Consider the following 27,473-nt stretch of genomic DNA (forward strand, 5'->3'; position numbering starts at 1 on the left):
AGGAGATTAGAAGCCTAATGACATGGTGTCATGATAAAAAAAACTATTTTTGGGAATAATCCCAAAAATAGCTGTAAATAAGTTTGGTTGTATAACCATATAACAATACAGCACGGAAACAGGCCATCTCGGCCCTTCTAGTCTGTGCCGAACACTTACTCTCACCTAGTCCCACCGACCTGCACTCAGCCCATAACCCTCCATTCCTTTCCTGTCCATATACCTATCCAATTTTTTTAAAATGACAATATCGAACCTGCCTCTACCACTTCTACTGGAAGCTAGTTCCACACAGCTACCACTCTGAGTAAAGAAGTTCCCCCTTGTGTTAACCCTAAACTTTTGCCCCTTAACTCTCAACTCTTGTCCTCTTGTTTGAATCTCCCCTACTCTCAATGGAAAAAGCCTATCCATGTCAACTCTTTCTATCCCCCTCATAATTTTAAATACCTCTATCAAGTCCCCCCCAACCTTCTATGCTCCAAAGAATAAAGACCTAACTTGTTCAACCTTTCTAACTTGTCTGTAAATCCAGACCCAGCACTTTTGATAAGGTTTTAAAAACTTTTTTCTAAAAATTCTCCAACTTTATGCAAGACCAAATAAAGTGGCCACCTGAGTATTTCACAAATAGGATTAATATTGGGAAAAATATGGGCTAATTTATCGTTTGACATATGTGCCCGATGCACTACCATGAACTGTATGAAGGAATGACTAGCACAAATAGATGAAGTATTTACCAGATGAAAAATTTTACTTCAGTGATTATCCGAAAGTAACTCTTGAAATTCCAATTCCCAGGCAGCTTTAATTTTATTGTTAGATATCATTTGTAAATTCAGTAACCATTTATAAATTATAGCTATTGAAGCAGGATATATTCCTGCTTCCGCTCAGCAGTTGATAGCCTTTTCAACCTTATTGGCTAAGAAAGACATTTTACTTAAAGGGAAGGACCCTGACCCTCCTACTGCCTTTTATTGGCTTTCCTCTATCATGTCCTGTTTAAGTCTAGAGAAAATAAGAAGTCGGACATTGGATACATCCTATAAATTTGAAGACCTTTTATTCAATATTTCCATATGATCTGATTTTCTTCCAGCTATTTTTTCAGAACCTTGGATTTAATCAGAGAGCCTGTCTTCACTAGGTTTTCCTCTCAGGATGGACTGCCCAGTCCTTTCTTTTACTGTTTAGAATAGTTTTTTTTTTCTTTTGTAAAAACTTCTATTAGTTCTTCCTTTCTTCATAAATTGATAAGAGGAGAATTATACATTCTATATAAAATTTATACTTTGTAGATCAACACTATGTGTGATTCTGATATTGTTTATTTTATTGACAGGTATTGACATATTTACCAGAGATACTCTCCTCCTGTTTGTATACACTTTTTTTTCAAATCAATAATAAGATTCCAACACCTATGTTTCCTTGACCTGAAGTAATTTGCCATGTTCTCTTTGACCCTCACCAATCTTTATCAACGTGCCATAGAAAGCATTCTTTTGGATGGCAAGTGCGTGTTTAAGCCACTGCACTACTCTCTCTACATTCATGACTGTGTGGCTAAGTACTGCTCAAGTGCTATCTAAATAGTATATTCACTGATGGCACCACTCTTGTTGGTCGAATCTCAGATGGCGATGAAGAGCCATACAGGAATGAGATCAATTAGTTGGTTGAGTGGTGTCACAAGACCAAGAAATTGATTGTGGACTTCAGGAAGGGAAGTCAGAAGCCAATCCTCATTGAGGGGGTCACTGGTGGGAAGGCTGATGAGGTTCATGTGCCTGAGTGCCAACATCTCAGAGGATCTATCCTGGGCCCAACACGTTAATGCAATCATGAAGAAGGCATACCTGCATCACTATGTTGTTAGCGGCTTGAGGCGATTTAGTTTCTCACTGAAGACACTTGGAAGTTTCTATAGAGATACTGTGGGAAGCATCTGAGTGATTGCCTCACAGCCAGGTGTGGAACCTCTTGTGCACAGAATTACAAGAAGCTGCAGAGGATTATAGAACACAGATGGCTCCATCAACATCCTGGAGAGCAACTTCTGCGTCCTCCCCAAAGCCTCCACATCCTTTGTATGGTGTGATGACCAGAACTGCACACAGTATTTCAAACGTGGTCTAACCAAAGTTTTGTGCAGCTGCAACGTGACATGGCAACTGTTACATTCAACTGATGAAGGCAAGCATGGCATATGCTGTCTTCACTACCTCATCCACTTGTGACACCACTTTCAGGGAGCTATGTACTGGTAGGCCAAGATCCCTCTGTACTTAAATGCACCTAAGGTCCTGTCATTTGCTGGATACTTTCCTCTTGTATTCAGCCTCCTAAAATGCATTACTCACTTCTGAATTAAACTCTGTCATTTCAACCTATGTTTCTATTCAAATCCTTGATAGATAAATGTTACTTATTAATCAATAAATAAGTATATAGTGTTCAAAATGAGGATTTGGAGGATGCAATCATCAAAAGTATTGCATGAAGACAGTCCGTTATCTACACAATATGTTTGCACTGATTTTGTTCATTTACAGTTCATCAAAAAAAAACAACAGCATACTTGGCAGAGAGAGAGATATAGAGATATTCCACCATTTAGTAGTCTCTGTGCATCATGAAGACCTTTTGAACTGACTAAGTACTCTGGAACAATTGGCTTGCATTATATTTTCTGTGAGTTACAATCTCAAAAAACACAACAACCCAGCATGATTTCCATTTGATAAATCCATGTTGACCTGGCTCAATTCTTTCATTATTTGCTAAGTGCCTTGTCACCTTCATTAACATGCTCAATTTCTGATTCTTATTTCTTTTATGTAATGTTAGTTGAGAGTAAACGATGTATACACCATCTTTGTCACACCTTCAATTCCCTAGAAAGTAGGTTATCAGATCATGGAGATTGATGCTTTTCTGTCCTGTTATGTTTCCTAATAGCAATATTTTGCTTCTGTGGTTGTTACGACCTCTGTAGTCAGTCTAGTTGTCCATTATCTTCTGTGATAAATTAGATATTTGTTTATTTTCTCAGCCGTTGTTTTAATGTGTACATAGAATTCATCGCAATCTGTTCTTATTTCATGTACTGCTTTCATATTTCACCCTCTTTCATGTTAACAATTTCTTGGTTCTTCTCAGTTGAGTTATGAAATCTTCACAATCCTTAGATTAACTGCTCTAATTGACTTTTTCCTTAGGTTTAATACAATGTTTAACTTAGAGATTAACTTCTTTTAATAGCCATGGCTGAACTACTTATCCAGTTTCTATATTGTTCTAAAGGATATGTGTGCAAACTGGGCAATTTTTTTATCCAGATGCAGTAAATAGATGAAGAACTATCTCATCCCAGCGACCAGGTTGTTCATTTGAATATTTTTGTATGACTGTGATACTTCCACTCCTGACTTAACACTGACTTCCTAGGTCTCTGGAAAGAAGAGGAATGTGGCATGAAAGAGTTAAGTAGCCTGCCGGCAGTGCTTGTGGATGAGGAGGAGCATGAGTGTTTTGTTTCAACCCCAGAAACTAAACTGCTATTCTGATCATGACATCACTGGCCCTACAGTGATCGTGACTCTGATGATAACTGGTCCTCCTCAGCTTTCATCTCTCCCTCATCTGCCTACTGTCCCAATCTCTTCAATGATTTAGTGACCTATAAATCAATCTGAATCCATTTTCTGCTTCCATTGCTGAATCTACACAAACAATAGAACCCTTGTATTTTCCTGGTGTGCAGGCCTGAAATGCAGTGTTTCACATAACCTTCATAGAGCCAAGACTGTCTGTCTGCAAGCCTTGCAAAAACACATGCTCTGTGGTATTAAAACACTTGAAGTCCTTTACTGAAAAAAAATTCAACTCCTAGAAAGATGAGGATATTCAGCTGTGGCTCAGTGCGTTTTTAAGAAATGGTTATTCCTTGGATCTGTACCTTCTAAGGGGATCTACTGGAGGAAACGTATTGCTAAAGAAAAACTAATTTACCATTTTTTTCTTTCAGGATATATTTTGGATGTCTTTATTTTTCACAGTAACTGATTTATCTTCTGTATCTTCCTCACAATTGTTATTTTTGTTTCAAATGTTTGCAATTATTTTGCATTTTTGACCAGTCAATAGCCAAGATGAATATGATCTTGATTTTCTCTTAATTGTGAGATCCAAAACTGAAAGGCTAACAACCCATAATTCCAGCTTTTTTCTTCCATGATAAATGCTGCCTAAATTGTTGAATGGTCCCAGCCTTTTCAGTTATTAGTTTTCCATTTGAAATTCATTTTTCTTATGAATATAACAGTGACAGAAACAAAAGTTTGAATTGCTTTTTCAGTGAAAGGACGTACGATGCCTAACCAACAGGAAATGTTAAAATAAACAAAAGTCAGAAAATGGAAACTTGTATTCATGACTGTATCTGTTCATTATCTCTTTTTTTTGGAAAAAGGTATCTAAATGGTTGTGTCTATTAAGTGCTGGATAGTATTAATATCTATATAAATGGGAGCTCTTCTATCTGGCACTAGCTGGACTTGATAGCTGCTGAATTTTCAAATAAACTGCGCATTAGTCTAGTCACAGCTTTTGAAATGCTGCTCAGTGGAGCATGCCAATGTGTTAAGTGCTAGGTAACTTATATGTTTCCAAATGTTATGATAAACCTTCGAACAGTTGGGTGTTTCACCATGGGTGTGTGCATATTAACTTGAGCATATGGTGAATTGCTGAACTATATTTAATTGAGGTTTGTTTTTACAGACTTGAGTCAAAGTGCTTTAGCTATCACTGACGTGAAGGGAAAAGATGACAAGGGGTTATTGGGCTTTCTGAAAATTGGCAAAAAGAAAACAAAGGTAAGCATAACATTTTTGGACTCTAATTCTGTAAGTTAAATATGTATATTGTACAGCTGATGTTATTTATTATTGTCATATTTACCAAAGTACAGTGAAAATCTTTGATTTGTGTGCCATCCATAGAGATCATTTCATCACATTAGTACATTGAGGAAACGCAATAACAGAATGCAGAATATGATTTACAATTTCAGTGAAAGTACAGTGCAGGTAGACAATAAGGTACATTGCTATGGCAAGGTAGTTTCTGAGGTCAAGAGTTCATCTTATTATACAAGATGTAATACTTGAATTTATTTGATATATAATACATTATTGATTTTATTTTATAAGTGATTCTGTAAATTTTACTTTAATTCTTTGCAAATTACACTGATAAGTATAGGATAACCATAACATGACAAGAATTCTGGCCAATAATCATTCAGGATGACTGTATAGCAGTGCAGACAATGAGAAGTTAATTGAAGTCACAATGTGGTAACGGTGGTTTGGTAATTGATTTTCTATTTAAATAGATGAACTCTGTATGCCTTGGTATTTTAGATCTATCTGGACAAGGTAGCCTGAGACTGACTGACTTAACAAATTGAAGGAGAAACGAAGCATCATTTCTATATAAATAGCCTCATCTATAACAGAAGATCTGAAGGACTTGCAGATTGATTCTGTAAGGCCCTTCTCTTTGAAACATATTACATCAGCTGATTTTCTAGCCTCATCATCTTCATTTTCCTTGATTGCCTTCCTTTTGTGCATCTGATGAACTAATTAATGTATTTCTCTTTGGAAAATGCTTCTCATCCTTTCTGGATTGTTTCAGTCATTAATTCTCTTTCTTTCAAAACTGTTAACATCACATTCTTTATTAAGGTCCCATCACTTCAAGCTTTGCTGTATCTCTGTTCTCCCCTTTATTTTAATGTCTTTGCATGCACCGTTGCAAACCAGTTTCATGCCTGCCACATTCTATGCACACTTCCTGCATCAAGACATTAAGACTGCCTCAATAAAACTCAGCAGCATTGTCTTTGTAGACTATACTTCAGTCATAAGATCCCCTCCCAACCGAACTAAGTTTTTGTAACTTCTGACATATTAGATTTGCTTTATTCAGTGTTCCCCTACATTTTATCTTTTAATAGGTTATGTTCCTTCCTAACTAGAGCAATACTTATATCAGCTTTACTCCCTTTACTAAATAATATAACAACATTGGGTTTTAAATTTAGGCATTAAGAGAAATAGCTTGGGCTGAGAACATATGTTGGCATGGACAAGCTGAGCCAAGGGGCTTTTTTCCATCCGTTTTTACATTGAGTCTAAATTGTCTGGAAACATAGAGTCAGTATCATTTTTATCCAGTTTTCTCCGTGTGTTGCTATGTTTCACTTTAAATATCTGAATTAAAAGCTGAGAAAGCTGGAAGTATTCAGAAGATTAGGCAGCATGTTGTGGAGTGCTCAGTCTACATAATACAGTATCTCAGGCACTGATTCTGCTGAATTCTTCTATCGCTTTATTTCTGTTTCAAATTTCTAGAATATTCCTGATTTGTTCAAGCTTTGCCTTAAAAAGTCTCCTCCCAATTGTTTCCCAATAGAAATATGGTTATTAATTTCAATTCCATTCCCCTCTCAAATGGAACCCAACTGCCTTAGGTCTTGCAATAAATGATCTTACTGCCATCACCTATACCTCTGCTCATCCACCTGATTATGTATTCTACCAGCATAACAACTTACAGTTTTTACATACTTTAACTTCTCCAAACCATCTTGCATACATGAAATAAACCAAAAGACATAGGAGCAGAATTAGGCCATTGAATCTGCTCCACCATCCAATCATGGTTGATTTATTATTCTCTCTTGTACCCATTCTCCTGCCTTCTCCCCATAATCCCTGACTAGTCAACAGCCTATTAACCTTCATTTTAAATATACCCACATGACTTGGTCTTCACAGCTGTCCATGGCAATGAAATAGTATTGTTTCATCTTTCGGAATTGTTACATAGAAGAATGGATGTTGAACATGTAGTCAGAACACAGGTATTGAATAGGTTGGGAGTCACAGTTCAGAGGCAGAACTGGATATCAACTTGCCAGGAAAAGACCCTTGTCAATAAATTTCTGCAGTAAACACCATTGTTGCAAATTCTTCTGGGATGGATAAACAAGTTGGTAATAGATGCAGTAAGATGGGCGAAGGCTGGGACACGTTGTAGGAGGATATGTAATAGATAATGTTATAAGATATAGAAGACATGAATGGATTTTGGTCACAGTTCCAAATGATTCCCTTTTTTTCTTTTATTGGGCATCATTTGGAAAGATTCAAGTATGGAATTACAGTAAAGAAAGGCATCAGCTTCTTAGTGGCAACAAATGTGTATCAATACAAAGAAGAGGAATTTGAAATGGGGTGATGCTTTGATAAAATCTTGGGTATTTTGAAGTTGATTTCCTTGAGCACAGTTTTATGACGGCAATTTGAAAAAGGAAGAACCCATAACGTGAGGCAAAGTTGTCATTTACAATGTCAAGATCCATGCCATAAAGAGAATTGCATCAGTTTGGTGAAGATAGGGAGTCAGGCTGATGAGCTTGGAGAGTGCTTTTGGGACAAGAGAATTAAAGTAGAGAAATATGCAGGGTAAGAACTGTGACAGATGGAGCCCTGTGGCTAGCTAGACGTGGTGATGAAGTGAACACAGCAAACATAGCTTGAGCGATTGCTTTTAAATCCTAATGATGACATCCATGGGCTCCAGATAATACTTGATAAGGACATGCAGTAAGGTTAGGTACAGTTTCAACACAATCTGAAAGCATGAAAATGCCTCATTGGACCAAAAATGTTTTCTCTGTTGGCAAAAAGAAACTTGAATATTTAACTATTATGGTTTTCAGTAAAGATTGACTTTGTTATCAATTAGATGAACCCACTGCACCTAAGCATATTATTTTCTAACAAGCTGTCAAACATGGGATGATTCTGTAATTTCTTTACACTCTTGAATCCTGCAATGGCATTGCTTACTTCTGTTTCAGAAAGGTGAACAGATGATTTTGGAGAATATTGATTGTGATGGTGAATGTCTAACCCCAGATGAATGCCAGTCTATTGTAAGTACTAACATAAGCTTCTATGGAGTATGTACTAACAATTGTCAATAATCCACTAACAAAGCTCACTTACAAGTAAAATTAGGGCATCTTAAGTAGATTGCATGGTTTGCGTAACATTTTACAACACCAGCAATTGGAGATCAATTCCTGCCAGTGTCTGGGGGAATTTGTACGTTCTCCCTGGGCTTCCTCCAGGTGGTCCTTTATCTCCCACATTATAAAGATGTATGGGTTCGGGTTAGTCAGTTGTGGAAAAGCTACAATGACGCTGGAAGCATGGCAGTGCTTGCTGGCTGTCCCCAACACAACTTCAGCCTACGTTGGCGGTTGACGCAAATGATGCATTTCACTGTACATGTGACATATAAAGCTCATCTTTATCTTTACTGTGAATTATAATAAGTTTCTGCTCATTGAAAACAATAATACTAGTTAACTGGATCTCTGTTTATCCTCATTGCCTCACTAAAATTCTGTTAGCTGTTGTTTTTGATGTAAAATTGCTTGTGCACATAGCAAATTCACAGCTTTGTGAGGCTTAGTCTGTTTGAAGTTATTGGAATATTTTTCTAATCTAGAAATTGACCTTCCCTGTGAAAGTGAATTAGTGTTCCTTAGAAATACTACCTGCCAGTGATGTTGGCACCATGGAATTTGCTTGGTTGTTGTTTTCCACAGAAATACAAGGTTAGTCTAACCTACATCACTAACAGTATCTATGACATCATTACGCTGATTAATTTGGATTCACCAAAAAATAACTCAGCAATCTGAGTAATTAAGAAAACTAAAAGAAAATGGCAAATACTAGAAATCCAAAATAAAAGCAGAAAATGCTGTCAACACTCCACAGGTCAGGTAACATCTGAGGCAAGAAAATATTTCAAAGACCTAAAATATTAACTCTCTTTCTACAGATGCCACCTGATCTGCTGAGTGTTCCCACTATTTTCAGCCTTGAGATTACATTAAGTCAATTAGGATTTTCACCTTATTGACGATTAATGGCTGAAGGTGACATTCAGATCCACTCGCAGTTGAGTGTTAAAAAACTGAGAAAGCAACATTTCTGCCTTTTTCTGAAAAAAAAATTATCAATGACTGATTAGTATTGAGACAACATTTCCTCTGGACAGAGAGTCCAGAATTAAAGTGCTCAGTATAAGAATAGAGGCAGTGTTAATTTTGGACTGAAATGTTGAGCTATTTCCTTACAGAGAACTGTAAATCTTTGAAATCTACCTCAAAGAGCTGAGCCATTGAGAATGTTCAGTGCTAAGTTTTTTTTTTAGATTTTTGGATACAAAGACGAATGGGAGATAAGGGAATTGACCAAGCATTTTGGTGTGGAACAGGATATACCATCATCTTATCGAGAAGCTCATTGGGCTCAAGGGACCTGAAGAACTATCCTGTTTCAACTTGCATTATTTTTCTCTAAATTCAGAAAAGCCTCTACTCTTTCAACTACTCATACAATTAAACAATATAGGAAAAAATTCAGTGCAAAACTGCACGAGGGTTAAACCCTTCTTGAAGCATCAGGCTTTGGAATATAAAAGGTAATAGATATACCATCAAAATAAACCACAGGAAATATGCTTGGGCAAATACAGATTTCTGGAAACTTTCAAAATAAACAACAGGAAATATGCTTGGACAAATACAGAATTCTGGGAACTTATAACATAAACCACAGGAAATATGCTTGGACAAATACAGATTTCTGGGAGTGTCCTTTAGAACAAAGCAATCAAGGCTCACGGGCTTTAGATACACTATATTTTTTTCAGCTTTGGTTCAATGCAGATCTATTGCAAACTGGCTAATTGGATGTATGCCATTCAAGAATAAATACAGGTTTATTCATTATTTTTATATATCTACCTTGGATTTCTCTATTTGCTATTAACATGATACTAAATTATATCACAATGCTTAATGAGTTCACTAATGATATTATAAACATAAATGGCTGGGATGAGATAAAATGCAAACAGAGGAAGGGCACTGCCCACTTTTCAAACACGCTACGAGATCCCCATTGATTAAAAAAAATTGATTGTTTTTTGGAAAGCAACTATAAACAAATGAAAATATTGAAAAAACAGAAAAACATTATCTTAAATTATGAGAAAAAAAAACTATGTTTGGCTTAGCTTTCCAAGGACCTTGTGCAATCCAGAATTGAATTGAAAATACACATGGGCTAAGATGTTAACTGTCCTGTGCTATCATCAGTTGATCTGCCACCTGTCCTCAGGAGTTTCGGCCCGCTTATGATCAAGGCTCCCTCGAGGTGGTGGGCCAGCAGTGCTAAAGCACCACCTCCCACTGGTGAGCTTAACAACTTGGCATTAGCCTCTATCAGAGTTGTTGGTCGCTTCCATCCATCAAATAGTCTACTCTTCAGGTATCTACGCAGATTCTGAAGAGTTTACAAAAGATGGATACACTGTCCGACTATCTGCCCCTCTGGATGTACTTAGTCCACACCCATGATGATCCTGTCTCTGCTGCCTCAGCTACAGCTCTGCTGGTTGACTTGATCTCTCTTCTAGTGAAGTCAAGGTCACACAGCCACTTCTGGAAAGTGAACGCAATAAAGCCACGGCAGCCTACTTTGAATGGATAGCATGAGACCTTCCACCCTCTGTCTTTGCACTATGATCTTAATTCTGCATACTTGGTTAACGTGCGCTCATGGGCTTCATCAATGTTGTCTTCCCAGGGTTCTGTAAGTTCACCAATAACCACTTCTCTACTGGTGTCTGACCAGACGATTATATCTGGACGCAATGTGGTGAAAACTATTTGCTCCGGGAAACTGCCTTTCCCATCCAGGTCAGCCTTGACACACCAATCATTGGCTGAAGAAAGTATGTTTGATCGTGGGCCTGCGCTGTACACTCTTGACTTGGAGCCTTCTTTCACAAATGATATGCGACGTTCTGTGCAGCATGGGGCATGAGATAAGTTGTGCTGCAGTACTCTCTGCTCACCCGCTTCTGTTACAACTTTGAGTACGTTGTCATATCTCCAAGTATACATGCTGCTGGAAGGATTGACTCTGCATGCACTCAAAATATGTTGAAGTGTTCCCTTCTCGCCACAAGCTACACAGCTGTCTGTCTTATCTTCATACCAGGTGCTGAGGTTGGCAGGTGTTGGGACCAGGTCGTACACTGCTCTATGTAGAAAAGAAATGTGGAGCGGTTCCATCTGCCACAGGACATTCCAAGATAGATGTCGTTGTTCAACACTTTCCCACCAGGTCCTAGCCCCTTGTTTGGCCAGGCCAGCTGCTTTAGCTAACCTCTTCTGCTTTTCTACCTCTCGTATTTCTTGCGTTACGGCGCTCCTTACCTGTAGAAGATGACCACCACTTGTGGGTTGTCCATCCATAAAGGTACGCTCTACATAAATGTACTAACTTCAAAAAGATGTCCATAAGCACAAGCTTTCTCTATTTTCTCTGCCTCAAAGGTAATACATTCTAAGCCAATTTTTGATTTGGCAGATTCTCAAAGTCACAATAATAAGACATAGATCCATTCAGCACAAGAACAGGTTCTTTGGCCCACAAGGTCTGCATTGAACATGGTGCTGAAATAAACTAATTTTCGAATGCCTATTGATGACCTATATTCCTTCATTCTCTATATATTCATTGGCCAATTTAACAACTTCATAAATGCCACTATCATTTCTGCTTCCAAAATTCCCTCGGTTCTCATTTCATGCACCAGCCAGTCTCTGTTTAAAAATCTGGCCTGCACACCTTGCTGGTGGGGTGAAAAATGAGTACCATAGGAACTGTGACCTTCTCCTTTCAGTCCATGAATGATTACCTAAAATGTCAGAGTAAAAGGTGAAACAAAATCAAGCTAAACTGATATCACAGATGGATGATTGATAATTTGGTAAAAGGAATAATAGTGCAGACTTTTAATCTAAATTGGGAGAAAATTCAAACATCAGAGGTGCATAGGGACTTGGGTGTCCTTGTGCAAGACTCCCAGAAGATTAATTTACAGGTTGAGTCTGTGGTAAAGAAGGCAATTGCAATGTTGGCATTTATTTCAAGGGGAAGAGAATATAAAAGCAAGTAGATAAGACACTGGTCAAGCCACACTTGGTGTGTTGTCAATAGTTTTGGGCCCCATATCTCAGAAAGGATGTGTTGTCATTGGAAAGACTCCAGAAGCAGTTCACAAGGATAATTCCAGGAATTAAGGGGTTAACATATGAGGAACACTTGGCAGCTTTGGGTCTGTACTCACTGGAATTTAGAAGAATGCTAATAATGGATCTCATTGAAACCCACTGAATGTTGAAGGGACTAGATAAGGTGGATGTGGAGATGATGTTTCCTGTGGTGAGGGCATCCAGAACTGGAGGGCACAGCCGTAAAATTGAGGGGCGACCTTTTAGAACAGAGATAAGGAGGAATTTTTTTAACTAGAAAGTGGTGAATCTCTGGAATGCTCTGCCACAGAGTGCAGTGGAGCTCAAATCTGTGGGTATATTTAAAGAGGCAAAGGATATGGTGAGAAGGCAAGTGAATGGGATTAACTGAGATCCGGGATCAGCCATGATGTAATGAGCAGACTTGATGGGTTGAATGGCCAATTCTGCTCCTATGTCTTATGGTCTTAAACAGACTGAGAAGTCAAGTTTCCTGAAATTACAAAATTGGATACTGAGTGAAGACAACGAGCAGCTCTAGATCACCCCACTGCATTTCTTTCAATCTCGTATTCTGACATTGTTATTGACAGCACAGTCTCCACTGCAGTGGAGAAAGCAAATGCAGATTGAGTCCACAGGAACAACATTGAACTTTTCTTTACCTGTCATATTCATTCTGATTTTCCTGGCACGTTTTATTGATGTCTTAAAATGTAAGTTAACAGTGACAATGCACTTTATTATTTTAAAGGTCAGATTTTATGTCATAATATTAAGTTTATTGGCTCTATTATGAATAGAAGGAGCAAGTTTAACTGAAATTAAAATAAAGGCATACAAACCAAAAACAAGTAAAATGGAAATCAAAATACTGCAAATAATATGGATTAGAAATTTCTAAGTAAGATTAGGGTTCAATTAATATCTATTCTAGCAAACAACTTCCAATCCTGGGGATTAATTTATGCAAGATTTATAGCAGATATGAATAGGATAAGTGATTTCTGTATTGCAAATATGTTTAATCATTGTTTGTTATGGAAAAAGATTATTCAAAATTGTAGATGACGTTAGGCTATGGGCATTGCTCACAAAATGCTTCTTTCGAGCAGCTTGTGGTTTTGCCCACTAGGGAAAAGGCAGTCCTGGATTGTGTGTTGTGTAATGAGCCAGATTTGATTAGGGAGCTGAAGGCAAAGGAACCCTGAGGAGACAGTAAAGATAATCTGATAGAATTCACTCTGCAGTTTGACAGGGAGAAGCGAAAATCAGATGTATCAGTATTACAGTGGAGTAAAGAGAATTACAGGGGCATGACAGAGGTGCTTGTTCAAGTTGACTGAAAGGGGAGACGAGCATTGATGACAGCAGAACAGCAGTAGCTGGAGATTCTGGAGCAATTTGGAAGATGTAGGATAGATATATCCGGAAGATGAAGAAGTATTCTAAAGAGAGGATGATGCAACTGTGGCTGCAAGGGAAGTCAAAGACAGCATGAAAGCAAAAATAAGGGCATATTAGTGGGAACTTAGAGGATTGGGAAGCTTTTAAAAAACGAGGCAACTAAATAAGGAAGCTAACAATTTAAAAGAGGATACCAAAAGTTATTTCAGATGCAGTACTTAAAGAGTACAAGAAAGGCAAGAATGTGTGTTAGACTACTGTGTGGAGCAGGGGAGCCATCTGCATGGGCAATGGCTTGCTCTCCATATCGCACTGCCTTGGTTTGCATATCACAAAGGCAGTTCGCACACTATATCTGTGGTTGACCCTGACCAAAGAAGAGCTTCATTGGTTTCTCCCTTAGGGGGCAAGTTAGTTCAATGACAAAGTTACAAAACCAAAAGTGACCCACAAAGTCAAACCATTTTGGAAATAACAATTAGATTAGTTAGACTAAGTCAAAATTGTGTGTGTGTAATCTTGGTCTTTGAGGATGGAGTTCACATGTTGTTTAGAGGAAACCAGTGGATATAGGTTTGTTTTTGATTTTCACCAAGTAGGTTTTACAAAAAAAAATAGTGATTTACAAGATTTGGATAATACCTGAGGTTGGATTAAGACTACAGATGATAAAAAGGAAACAGAAAGAGCTGCAGTTCATTACTGGAGTAACAGGGCTAATTATTGGACTGTTAGGTTTCAAGTGGTACATTTCCTTTTCATTGCAAACATCCATGAAAACAGAGGAGTGCCCAAAGAATGAATGACAGTTAAGCATTGGAACCCCAAAGTCCCCCCCAGCTCCCACCTCCCACACGCAAGCAGGAGCAAGGCAACGACCCCCCATCAACAAAAAAGCATTGATGCCCCCTCCGCCAATCACTCAAGCGTGCAGCAAAGCATCAGTAAAGACACACACTTACAGTAGCCCAAAAACTACACGTTCACCCAGTAGTTCAATGTACCACAGGTGCTCGCTCTCTCTCTCTCTCCCCCCCTCTCTCTCCCCCCCCTCTCTCTCTCCCCCCTCCCTCCCTCCCTCTCTCTCTCTCCCCCTCCCTCCCTCCCTCTCCCTCTCTCTCTCTCTCTCTCTCTCTCTCTCTCTCTCTCCCCCCCCTCTCTCTCTCTCTCTCTCTCTCTCCCTCCCTCCCTCTCTCCCTCCCCCCCCCCGATAAGGTAAAACGAGGTGCACGTGTTTCTGCGAGAGGGGAGACATAACAAACAACTTGCTGTTTTACAATGTTAGAAGTCTGTTGCGTTGCTTTTCCCGAGCTCTGTGCCTGGAGAGTCGGCACCAGAGTGCAGCTCGGTGGACACACAACCCCTAGCAGCTAACCCGCTGCTCCTGATGTTCCATGTTCTCTCGCGATGCTTCAGTCAGGGGCACCAGCTTACAATCAGCAAGTCTCCAGAGCACGAAAATCCAGAACCTTATAGCTATGCTTGCCTTCCAGGCTGTGTCCTTGGGACATCAAAAAGCGGCCAGTTGTGAGGCCCTGAGAACAGGTCCCATTCCTGCACAGAACTGAAGTCAGTGTGTAACTCCAGGTCAGGATCGTCAAAAGAACCTTGAAAAGGAGAAAAAGAGATTTCAAAGATAGAAATAGAGCTGTTTCTAAAGATGCAGCAAAGGAGACGCTGCATAGCATCAATGATTAGTGTGAGCCTTGCCTATTCACAATACTGGATGGGAGAAACCAATGTAAAACTAGAACATTGTGTGAACAATACATTGTGTTCCAATATTGAGTTATCAGTGAACGTCCACCTTTAGATCTTGAAATGGATAGAAAATCAGCAACGAAGGGCCTAAGACATTCATACAGTGTGACCTTAGAAGAATGTGAAGTGAATGTGCTGAAACATGATATATTATGAGGCCTTGACAAGATAGATTAGAGAGGATGTTTCATGTCAGGGGGCATTTAGAATCAGGGTGAATGTGAGAAGGAATTGCTTCTCTGAAGGTCATTAATCTTTGAAGTGCTCTACCCCAAGAGTTTTTCCTGTGGTCTACTGTTCAACATATTTATTCCAGAGAATCGCAGTAAAGTTGTTTTTCTAAATGTAAAGGCGATAAAAATGAGCAATGTGGCGCTCCCTCCTCCCCCCCCACCCCCATGTCTTCTTCATCATTCCATAGGATGATAGACAATCTGATCCACTTCTCGGTTTCATTGCCTTTGACGCTCACAAAAAGACATTGGTTTTCAAAAATCTGCAGATGCTGGAAATCCGAGCAGCACACACAAAATGCTGTGGAGCTCAGCAGGCCAGGCAGCATCTATGGAAATGAGTAACCAGTTGGTGTTTCGGGCCGAGACTCTTTATCAGGAGTGGAAAAGAAGATGAGGAGTCAGAGTAAGAAAGTTGGTGGGGGGGGGGGGGTGGAGGGAAAGAAGAACCACAAGGTGATAGGTGAAACTTGGATGGGGGGAGAGCTGAAGTAAAGAGCTGGGAAGTTGATTGGTGAAAGAGACTTAACAAACAGCTTGCTGATTAATGATGTTAAAAGTCTGTTTCATCACTCTTAACCAATGATACCTTGAGTACGATGCAGCTGGGAGTTCTGAAGCCTAATGGTCTGGGGGAAGAAACTGTTTCTCATTCTGACTGTTCACGTTTTCATGTGTTGTAGTCTCCTGCCTGATGGTAGAAATCAAAGGGCATGATGGATGGGTGGATGGGGTACTTAATAATACTACGGGCCCTAAGTATGCAGCATTCCTGATAAATGTCCCTGATAGATGGTAGGGAGACCCTATGATCCTCTCAGCTGTTCTCACAGTCCTTTGTAGGGATTCCTGGTCTGATGCTTAACTGCTCCCATTCCAGATGCAGATGCAACTTGTCAGGATGCTGCAGAGGGAAGTATTGAGACCCAGCGAGGACAGTTTCCCCACCATGGAGTATGATGGTGTTGAGCACTGAACTGGTCTATAAATGGCAATCTGGCATATAAGACACCATTTTCTAGCTGGGACAGGACAGAGTGGGGAGCAAACTGTTGCATTGTCAGTGAATTGATTTCAGCAATAAGCAAACCGGAAAGGATCCAGTGTAGCTAGGAGAAAGGCTTTAATGTGCTCCATGACCAGCTTCACAAAGCATTTTATAAAGGTTGATGTTAATGCCACTGGACAGTAGTCATTTAGGCAGGTTATTGTCACCTTCCTTGGCACTGCAATGATGTTGCCACCTTGAAAACCGAGGGGACGATGGATTATTCCAGAGAGATGTTGAATGTATCTGTCAACAGGGCTGTGCAGTCTTTCAGATCCTGACCTGGTATATTATTGAGCCCTGCAGCATTGCATAGGTTGATGTGTCCAGGATCTTCCTCATCTCAGCTTCAGCTAGCTGGAGTGCTTGCTCCTCTGGGGGAAGGGTGCCTTCCTCACCAGCACTTTGTCCTGCACATCAAACTGGGTGTAGAAAACGGTCAGCCTCTCCGTGTACTTACTCAGTATCCCACAATGAATTTGAAACAAATTACTGCTCTGATGGAACTGCATTCAGTCTATGAAATGCAAATGTAAATCTTGAAATTGGGATTAGTGTTTGTGGGTGTTGTGAAGTAGAGGAATGTTAGGTCCAAGGTGATTTCCTAGAGATTGTTACAGGTGTGCCACAATTTCAATTGTGTTTGAGGCTTGCACTGATTATGGGATATGAATTTTTGCATTTTTAACAAACGTATATAAGTACAACATTCCTTGCCTATCACTGCACATGTCATTCCCTCCCCCCACCAACTGCTAAGAGAAGATCTAATGCCATCCAATTTTGGAGAACCATCTTATGCATGGCAACTATTTCTAAGTGTGTGATATATAAAGCTTTTCTCCCAGCTATGCTACCCAACAGCTAGAGGCACTAATAGCATCCGCAAATTCATGTTATACAAGTAAGTACACATTATGAATCATCTCAATTGGCACATTGTGAATAGGAAAAATTGGCAGAAATATAACAACAACAAATAATATGCATATAAACTTCATAATGTCCAGCAGTTATTGACTGTGTTCAAAGTCTTCTGGCTGCTTTGTGATGTGCTCACTGTTGCCCAGCAGTGCAGGCTCAGAGTCAGGGGTTACTTGCACATTAACCTCAGTGTTTATTGTACTTGTTGGGTACTCCTTTAGCTCACTTGCAGTGGCAAGCATGTACTCACTCATTTTTAACTTCTGCCTTCTCTGCTGAGTAAGTAATTAACAGTTTTTGATAAAGAATTTTCCACTGAGTTCCCAAAGGTGCCTTCTGCAGATCTTGACTTATGGCCCACGCACCAGGAGTCAGGGTGTGCCCTCCTTCTGTTCCAGCAGAAACCTGTCGAGAAGCAGATTGTACAGTTTGGGTTCATTTTACACAATAATTAACTAAACTGCCTGCCATAATATCAGTCTCTCTGAGATCAAGAGCCACGATAGGGTTTTGGCTCGTCCTCTTATTACCTTGAATTGATTTAATTTAGTTTTGTTTAGTGTTGCTCTGATGCTGCATAAGACCATAGGAGGGGCTGTCAGCCATAGTAGGCCTTCCTCATGGTACTCAGCCAGTCGTTGTTTGATGATTCCATTTATTCGTTCAACCTGTTCTGATGACACTGGGAGCTGTAGACAATCAAAAGACCATTCAGTGTTCATCAGTTGACATATTCCTGATAAACACTTCCAAACAAATGTGTTTCTTGGTCAGAATCGATGTGATCTGGCATTCCCAAATACAAGTGTAATCTTTGTGTGTGGCAGCGGCTTCCTTTGCTGGAATAGTTTCCACTCATCTTGAAAACTTTCCCGCTATTACCAGTACGTCCAAGTATCCTTGACACTTTGGCAAAGTAATGTAGTCCACTTGTAAAAATCGACTAGGCGGGGCAAGAGTACTTAATTATGGTAGCTTTTCCACTGCTCCAGGATTCACTTTCTGGCAGGTCATGGATCTTTCAAGCATTTGTTGAGCTTGTACCCTGATCTTTGGATTCCACCAGCATTGGGAGAATCTATTGATCATCTTTTAAACTCCAATATGTTCTAGGGAGTGTATCTGCTGTGCCAGATAAGGAAGTAACATAGCAAGAGTTATTAGTCTTTGACTGGTGCCATCTCTCCATGCTCCATCACTGTCTAATCTACAGCCAAGTCTGAGGCCATTTGTAGAACATTCATAAGTTCCTGTACTGTTTTGGCCACATTTGATTGGGGTTCCCACGACTGTAAGAAATCTCCTTTGTCTCCATAAGTCTCCAAAGTCAGGACCAACTCCTAAAGCATACTGAGAATGAGGGTAGACGTTAGCTGATCTTCCTTCTACTAAATTCCAGGATTTAATCAGAGCTTTCAGTTCTGCCTGTTGTGCAGAGGTGCCAGGAGGCATGCTTCCTGATGCCAGCACTTGAGTTTCAGAAACAATGACCCATTCAGCCAATCGATTTCCTTCCTCAATTGTTGAGGAGCCATTAGAGTATAGAATCAGATCTGGATTCATTTGAGGCGTTTCTTGATAATAGCTTGCATCTTCATGGCATGTTGTCATCCTTGCAGAGTCATGGTCATCATAGTCTAACAAAAATTCATTCCAATCAGTAAATTAACATATAATGTGGCTGTTTTTTCCTCTATTAAGGCAAGCAAGAGCTGTTGGCAGAGCTTAGTCATTTTTGAATTCAACAATACATTTACTTCTTCCAAGATCGCTTGTTGAAGTTGTGCCATCAGATCAGAATCTCCTGATATTAGTGGGGCAGAGGACTGAACTTGTTGAGCTTGTACCTGTTGTTCATCTTGTTTCTATACCAACAACCTCTAGCCTAGCCTTTTACCAAAAAGTGTCATTTTGTTTTAGGGAACTGGCCTCTGAGGTGTGGCTCAGACTGAGAATGCATTGTGAACACGGTGAATTTCAGTCCCACTTTTTCTGTTGGTTAATGGGTGTTGACTCACCTGCAGTAGCTGTGGCTGTTGACCAGCCAACAATGACTGCTGACTCATGGTCAGTGGCTATTGGGTCAACAGGTAACTGACCCACCTGTAATGATCTTTTTCAGATTTTAATGTCTTGTTCACTTGTTTGGCAGCTTGCATTATTTTCCTAAATGGAACATCAACTCCACTCCAATTCAGTTTTGTCAGCTTCACCATTTTAGCAATTTCTTGTTTCGAGCTATCCCTAAAAGTTGACTTCAAGGAACCATAAGGAGATTCCTCTATGTTATCCTTAATTATTCCTGGACCTCTGAGTAATTTAACCACACTGTCCTGTCGCATTCGTCGTTTAGAGAAACATCTTCAGAAACCTTTTGCATGCAATCACCCACTTTCCTCTAATCCCTCTGTATCGGTCCTGTTTTTCCAACCACCTCATAAAAGCATCCCAAACACCTTGTATATTTTGTTTACTATCTCCTTTGTTGTCGTCAAATCTATGAGTCAAATGCCTGATTTGCTGAGAAGGCAATGTATTAGCCAAAGTTTGGATCCTATCTTATGGGTGCAGTTTGTATATATTTTTAATGCATTGAAGTTCAGCCCAGGTCTTCAAACTTCCTTTTTTAGGATGTGGAATTTATTTGGGCCATTTATCAATCATTTCCAGTTGGCTAGCTGGTGGAAAGCCCACCTGACGTCGCTGCTGGGCTTTCTGATGCTGCTTCAGTTTACTTTGAAACTCCATGCATACACTTCAATTCAAAGCGATTTATCATGTTGTTTTCTCACTAATTAATTTAATGCAAAGGTTTGCTCTTTAGACTTTTCCTGTCTCTGCCGTACTGTTTTTGTAGTTTATCAGTATTCCCTTTCCTTTTTCACTTGTATAAACTTTTTCACTCATTCTTCCAAGTCATAAATTACGCTCTCCAGCTGACCACGCGCCCACTTAAACTCACAGATCTGTTTTACTCATCCTACATAACTCGTGCTTTCTTAACTATGATAATACTGACAGTTATTTCCTTTGCCAAAGACGTTCTCTGGATCTCATCCCATACCTTGTCAGTATCACGTAAGGGTCACATTTCATTAGACGCAACTTCAATGGAATATTTTGTCATACTTTTTCATTAATCTTATCAAATTGAAATGTTTTATTCAGGTAAGAACTCAAACCCTCAGTCATCTGTTCACTCATAACTTCTGGAAATTCAACTTCCCTGTTTCCTTTAGTAGATTCCATGACTTTGGCTATTTCTATTTCACGTGGGTTCTTCTGAGTTCTTAAATCTTCATAACCTTCCACTAACTACGCCAAAATTATTGGATACTGATGTTTTTGAACTAAGATTCTTCAGAAATCAAGAATGAGGCATAAAACTTGTTACTTATGATCATTTTTATTAAGTGTTACAGGAACAAAGAAAAACGAAGAGAGAAGTATTGGGGGCAGAGAGAGAGAGAAAGAGAGAAAGGGAAAAAGAAAGAACCAACATGGTCTGGTCCTCTTACATCAAATGGCTGATAACATTCGTTTCATTCAAATTTCATTGCTTAAATTAACCAATGAGATAGCCCCTACTCAATTAATGCCATAGCCACAATTGGAATTGCTGAACAATTACTAGTAAATAAGTGATTATATAAAAATACAAACACGCAAAAGAAACTTAAACTGCAAGGAAAATAGCAATTATGAAGTCCAACCCAACACTGGTGAATACTGATACAAAATATTAATTTAGCACCTGGCACATCCTCTGGCTCTGGGCATAAATTCCATACTTTGTCCTTGAGTGATCCTTCCTCTCTCTAGCTATTCTCTTGTTTTTACTTTATGTGTAAAATGTCTTGGAATTCTCCTTTGACCAACTGACCAAGAACATTTCATGGCACCTTTTACCCCTCCTGATTCCCTATTTTAAGCTTTTCCATGCTTCCTTTGTATTGCTCAAAGACTCTGTCCAATTTCAGCTTTCTAAACTTTTTATGTGCTTCCTTTTTCTTTATTTTACTAAATTCACAGCTCTCCTCATTCAATGTTTCAGAAACTTGCCATCTGTCTTTCTGATAGAAATATGCTGGTCCAGAATTCTGAGCAGATGGCCTTTAAGTGACTCCCACTTGTCATATCTGGACTTGCTCAATAACAGCCATGCCAATCTATTCTCCTCCTCTCCTGTTGTAATTGGCTTTCCCAAATTAGTGCTTACCCCGAGCTCAACTCACAAAATTTTGAGTTATGATCACTATTCCAAAATGTTAAACCTTTGATCACCTAGATAATTTCATTTCCCAAAGTGTAGAATGGTCCTTTCCTTGGTTGGGCCATCAACATACTATTTCAAGATACCCTCATGAGCTCACTTAACATATTCTGCCACATCTAAATCTCTGGCACCGTGGAATTCCTAGTCAATCCTGGAAAACTGGTTACGTACAACAACCCAGTTGCTTTCACATATTTCGATAATTTGCCAATACATGATCTCTTTTATCTCCTGCAGTCTATTGGGAGACCTTTATAAGTCCATCAACATCACAGCACCTTTATTCCTAAGTTCTACCTACATTGCCTCACTGGAAAAGGCCGCCTGGATATACTCCATGATATTGAAACATAGAAAACAAATAAAGCCACAAATTCTGGAATGTGAAACAAAAATAGAAGTTGTAAAAGAACTCAGCAATCAAGCAACTGGAAGGAGAAACCAGTCAAAACTTTGGGTCAGGCACCCTTCTTCAGGACCTCTCGTTCCAGACTCCCCCATAAGGGGAAACATTCTTTCAACACTTTTGTTGTCAATTTTTCTCAGAATTTTGTAAGATTCAATAAGATAATCTATCACTCTTCTAAACACCAATCATGGTAAAATTTTCTAAATCTTGCCATATGCTTAATAGTGAATTCCAGTATTTTGCCAATGAAACAGATGTTTAACATATCTAGAGCTCATTACTTTTTTTTGTTACCCACTTTCAAGTCCTTGAGAAGCATCTACACCATTATTTTAGCCATATTACTGACTATATTTTAGGGAATTGAGAAAGCTCCTTTTGATTAACTTCTAGTTTCTCTCCTATTTGCAAAGATTGTCTTGTGCATCTGTCCTTAATGGAATATCTCATCTACATACATATTCTTAATGTAACAATAAAAATCTTTACTATTATTCTGTGCAATCTGTTGCAAGTTTTTTTTCAGTTTCTTTGGTACGTTTTATTTTTTTCTTGGTGTATTTTTCTTCCTTGCCATAATTCTCCTGGATCACTGGATTGTTACTTGTTTTTGGCATTCCTGGGAGTTAATTTCTTCAGCTTTATACTGCCTCTTCCTTCATTTAAGTCAATTACTATAACTTGTCTACACAAGTTATAAACATTTTCCTTTAATGATAATTGGTAATTGGTCTATTTTGTTACATATACTGAGATACAGTGAAAAGACATTTTTTTGCATACCATCCAGACAAATCATTCTATACATAAGTACATTGAGACTGTACAAAAGAAAAACAATAACAGAAACCAGAATATAATGTTACATTTACAGAGAAAGCACTGTGCAGGTAGACAGAGTGCCAGAGCCAAGAGGATTTAGACTGAATGATCAAAGGTTTATCTTTAACATCCAAGAGGTCTATTCAAGAGTCATATAACAGTGGGATAAATGTTGTCCTTGAGTTGAAGTGATACGTGTTTTTGTGCTTTTGTATCTCTGGTCAATGCAAGAGAGGAGAAGAGAGATGTCCAGCATGGGAAGGGTATTCAGTTGTGTTGTCTGCTTTTCTGAGGTAGTGAAAAGTGTACATGGAGTCAATGGGGGGGAGAGAGATGGAACTAGTTTCAAATCTATCTGCAATTTATTGTGACTGCAGATGCAGATTGGGAGGCAGATTTTGGAAAGTCCAAAAATAAAAGTGTTATTAACATGGTCACTTCAACTTCCCCAATACTGATTGGAACCGTGTAAAAGCTCTAGATGAGGCAGAATTTGTTAGGCATGTCCAGAAATGGTTCCTGACATAATACATGGACAGGCCACACTGGTTATAAAGCTCGGCAATACACCTGGCACAGTGATAGATCTCTTGGTAACACAACTCGCTGACCTTTGGCATAGACTTAGAGCAGACAGTATGGGAAAGACAAATTGTGCTATTAGGTAGGAACTTGTGAGGATAAATTGGGAACAGATGTACTCAGGGAAATGTATAGTAGAAATGTGGAGATTGTTTAGGGAGAACTTATATGAGGTGTTGGAGAGTCGTCCCACTGAGGCAGGAAAAGATGATAACATGGTTAGCAAAAGAAATGGAACATATAGTCAAGAAGAAGAAGGAAGCTTACTTATGTTTTAGGCAGCAAAGATCAGCCAGGTCTCTTGAAGGATATAGGTAATCAACAAGTAGCTAAAAGAGAGACTTAAGAGATCTAAAAGGGGACCTGTTAAGACCTTGGCATATAGGGTTAAGGAAAACCCCAAGGTATTCTACACAAATGTGAAAAACAGGAGGATTAGTAGAGTGAAAGTAGGACCAATTAAGAATGAAAGAGGAAACGTGCCTGGTGTCAGAGGAGATCAGAGAGGTCCATAATGAATACTTTGCTTCAGTATTTACCAGCTAGAGGGACCTTAACAAATGTGATGTCAGCGTTGAACAAGCTAATATGCTGGAATATGTGCCAGAACTTCTGAAAAACTCAAAGAGACATAACCCCCAGAGCCAGACAGAATATAACCCAGATTAACAGCATCTATGAAAAAGAGTAAACAGTCAAAAATTTGGGGCCAAGACTAAAGTGTCTTGGCCTGAAATGCTGACTGTTTACTCTTTTCCATAGATGTTGACTGGCCTGCTGAGTTCCTGCAGCATTTTGGGTGAGAGTTGCTTTGTATTTCCAGCATCTGCAGATTTTCTTGTGTTTGATATACCCCAGCTAACTATGTTGTGCCTTTGCAATAATTTCTGCATCTTCATTGACTACAGAAGCGCCAGAGGATGGTAGGATGGCAAATGTTCTTACTTTGTTCAAGAAAGATTATAGAGATAATCTTGTGAATTATAGTTCAGTGAGCTTTCCAAATTTGCCAATGGTGCCATGTATATTCATATCCAAGTTGTTTAAAATATAGAACAGTATAGCACAGTATGGACCTTTCAGGCTACAATATTGTGCCAGCCTACTCCAAAGTCAACTGCACCCTTCCCTCCCCAAATGCCCTCCAATTTTCTTTCATCGTTATGTCTATGTAAGAGCTTCTTAAATGTCCCTAATGTATCTGCCTTTAACACCACCTCTGGCAGTGCAGTCTATGAACTTACCTGTGCAAAAAACCAACTTCTGACATTACCGCTAATGGATAATTCCAATCTTGAAATTGTGCTGTCTTGTACTAGCCATTGCTACTCTGGGAAAAAAGGCTCTGGCTGTCCACTCTATCTATGTCCCTTTTCATCTTATACATGTATATCAAGTCACCTCTCATCCTCCTTCTCTCCAAAGAGAAAACCCCTTGCTCGATCTACCTTTCCTCACAAGACTTGCTCTCAACTCCAAGCAGCATTCTAGTAAATCTCCTCTGCATCCTCTCTAAAGCTTCCACATGAGAACTGAGCACAATACTCCAAGTGTGATTTAACTTGAGTTTTACAGAGCGGCCACATTACCTGGAGCCCTGACTAATGAAGGACGATAGATCATATACATGCACGTGGTATCGTAGTGGTTAGTGCAATGTTATTACAGCATGGGGCATTCTACAATTCAGATTTCAGTTCTGGCACTGGCTACAGGGAATTTGTATATTCTCCCTGTGAGCATGTGGGTTGCCTTTGGGTGCTCTGGTTTCCTTCCACAGTCCAAAGTTTGCAAATGATCGTAGATCATTGGGTCTTGTTGACAGTGAAGCAGAGGGATCTTGATCAATTATTAGTGAGAAGGGCGGAGGTATGGCAAATGAATTTCAACTAGTTTAGTGCAAAGTAATGAATATTGTATAGTCTAGCCAGGGCAGGACTCACATAGCGGATGGCAAGGCATTGACTAATGTGTGGAACAGACTGACCTGGAAAACAAGTGCACAACTTCACTAAAAGCAGGCGTGAAGTGGACATAGTAGTGAAGAAGGCACTTAGGTTACATGAATGGTAATTTCTCCCCTTCCCTTACCCCTTATTTTATATTCCCCATTCTGGCTCCCCTCATACGCCTTCTCTTCTCACCTACCTATCATCCCTCTCTGTCCCTCCTCCCTTTCTCACATGATGCACTCTTCTTCAGCCCTTTACCTTTTCCATTTATCACTTTCGTATTTCCAGTTTGTACTTTTACCCCTTCACTCCCCTCACTTCCTTATTCTGGCTTCTTCCCTCTTTCCTTCCAGTCCTGATGAATGGTCTCAGTCCAAAACGTCGCTATCCAATACCTTTCTGTAGATGTTGCCTGAGATGCTGAGTTCCTCTGTCATTTTGTGTGTGTTCCTCTGGATTTCCATCACCTGCAGCATCTCATATGCTTAAGAGCAGTATGGGTAGGCAGTCATAGTTTTTTTCTCCGGGGTTGGGGTGTCTAAAACTAGAGGGTATAGCTAACAAGGTAAGAAGTGAGAGATTAGGAAGAGACCAGAAGGCAACTTGGTTTTACAGAGGGTAGTGAGTACTTGGAATAAACTGCTGGAGGAAATGGCAGAGGCTGGTACAATTGCAACATTTGAGAGGGTTCTGGATGGGTCCATGGAGGGAGAGGCTTGAGGAGATTGGGCAACTAGGACTAGCAGGGAGGATGCTGTGGTCAGCATGGATCACTTGGGCCAAATGGTCTGCTTCCATGCTGTATTACTTTATCTCTGTTGAGAGCAACAAATTTTTAACCCATAGATTATATGAGGTTTATGGACACAGGTAAAAAAGTGGAGTTTTTGTGAAGATCAGATCACACACAATCCTATTAAATATCTGAATGGGCTGTATCACCTTCTGCTTCTTAAATGGAAATAGTTGGGCTTTATGGGAATAATGTTTGTCTGGCATGTCGGATAAGTTCTTGTTTTGTGGATGTAACAAGCTGATCTGTGGAAACATATATAACTTTTCTTGATGTTACGAGGGTACTTAATAAGCTTTTGTGGGGGAAATGTTGGTATATGAAATAAAATCTTGTAAATGGAGAATAACAAATCAGCAGGGATTTGAGGACCAGCTAAGTGTCACTTCCCTAAAATTGATGTACTGCATGCTGTGGGCCATACACAGAAAACAAGTCAAAACAGCAAGGACAATCCTTACATGAGATGTCTGAGAGGGTTATCAACTCCTTTACAAACTTGAAATGTAAAGCCAAGCAGATCATCATGCAAGTTATTTTAATTCATCAAGTCAAGACTTAAACCATACAATTGTTGACTAACAACCAACCGCGGCATGTTCTCATAGTCAGTCCTACACATACCTTTGCCCGGCCTGTTACTTTTGCACCTTGTTCACTAATGACTGCAAGTCAGATGGTGAAATACTTTCACGTGTGGTGGAGAGAGTTGCAAGTGTCCACATGCAGCTCTAATCTGCCTTCAGACTACATTATAGTTTTTATTATAATGTGTTGCAATGCCCTGCTGCTGCAAAGCAACAAATCTCACGACATATGCCAATGATGTTAAACCTGATTCTGATACTTCATCATGAACATGGGTTAATTGGCTGATGGGGCTGGTGGAATAAGAGAAACTCGCAATCAGAGAGAACAACAGATTTGAACTTCAAAGGAAGGGTGTCAGCAACCTTCACCGTCCGCTAGACTGATTGCTGAGCTGTGATAACCTCAAAATGTCTTTCAGTAAGGGAATCCTATATACAGTAGCAATAATCTACAGTAGATTTACA

At 39.5% G+C, this 27,473-nt stretch overlaps 1 protein-coding gene across 10 annotated transcripts in view; it reads left to right on the forward strand.

The window, feature by feature from the left end:
- cobl (cordon-bleu WH2 repeat protein) overlaps nt 1-27,473 on the forward strand; it is a 322,888-nt gene that overhangs the window by 178,733 nt on the left and 116,682 nt on the right. For 9 of the 10 annotated variants that reach the window (XM_059972440.1, XM_059972433.1, XM_059972437.1 and 6 more), the window contains 2 exons: nt 4,792-4,886; nt 7,946-8,020. In XM_059972440.1, coding sequence (XP_059828423.1) covers nt 4,792-4,886; nt 7,946-8,020 — 170 coding nt within the window. The remainder of the gene's footprint in view (nt 1-4,791; nt 4,887-7,945; nt 8,021-27,473) is intronic. The other variant, XM_059972439.1, reaches the window with a different exon arrangement.

Source organism: Hypanus sabinus, chromosome 6 (assembly GCF_030144855.1).
Source record: "Hypanus sabinus isolate sHypSab1 chromosome 6, sHypSab1.hap1, whole genome shotgun sequence".
NCBI classification, from domain to species: Eukaryota; Metazoa; Chordata; class Chondrichthyes; order Myliobatiformes; family Dasyatidae; genus Hypanus; species Hypanus sabinus.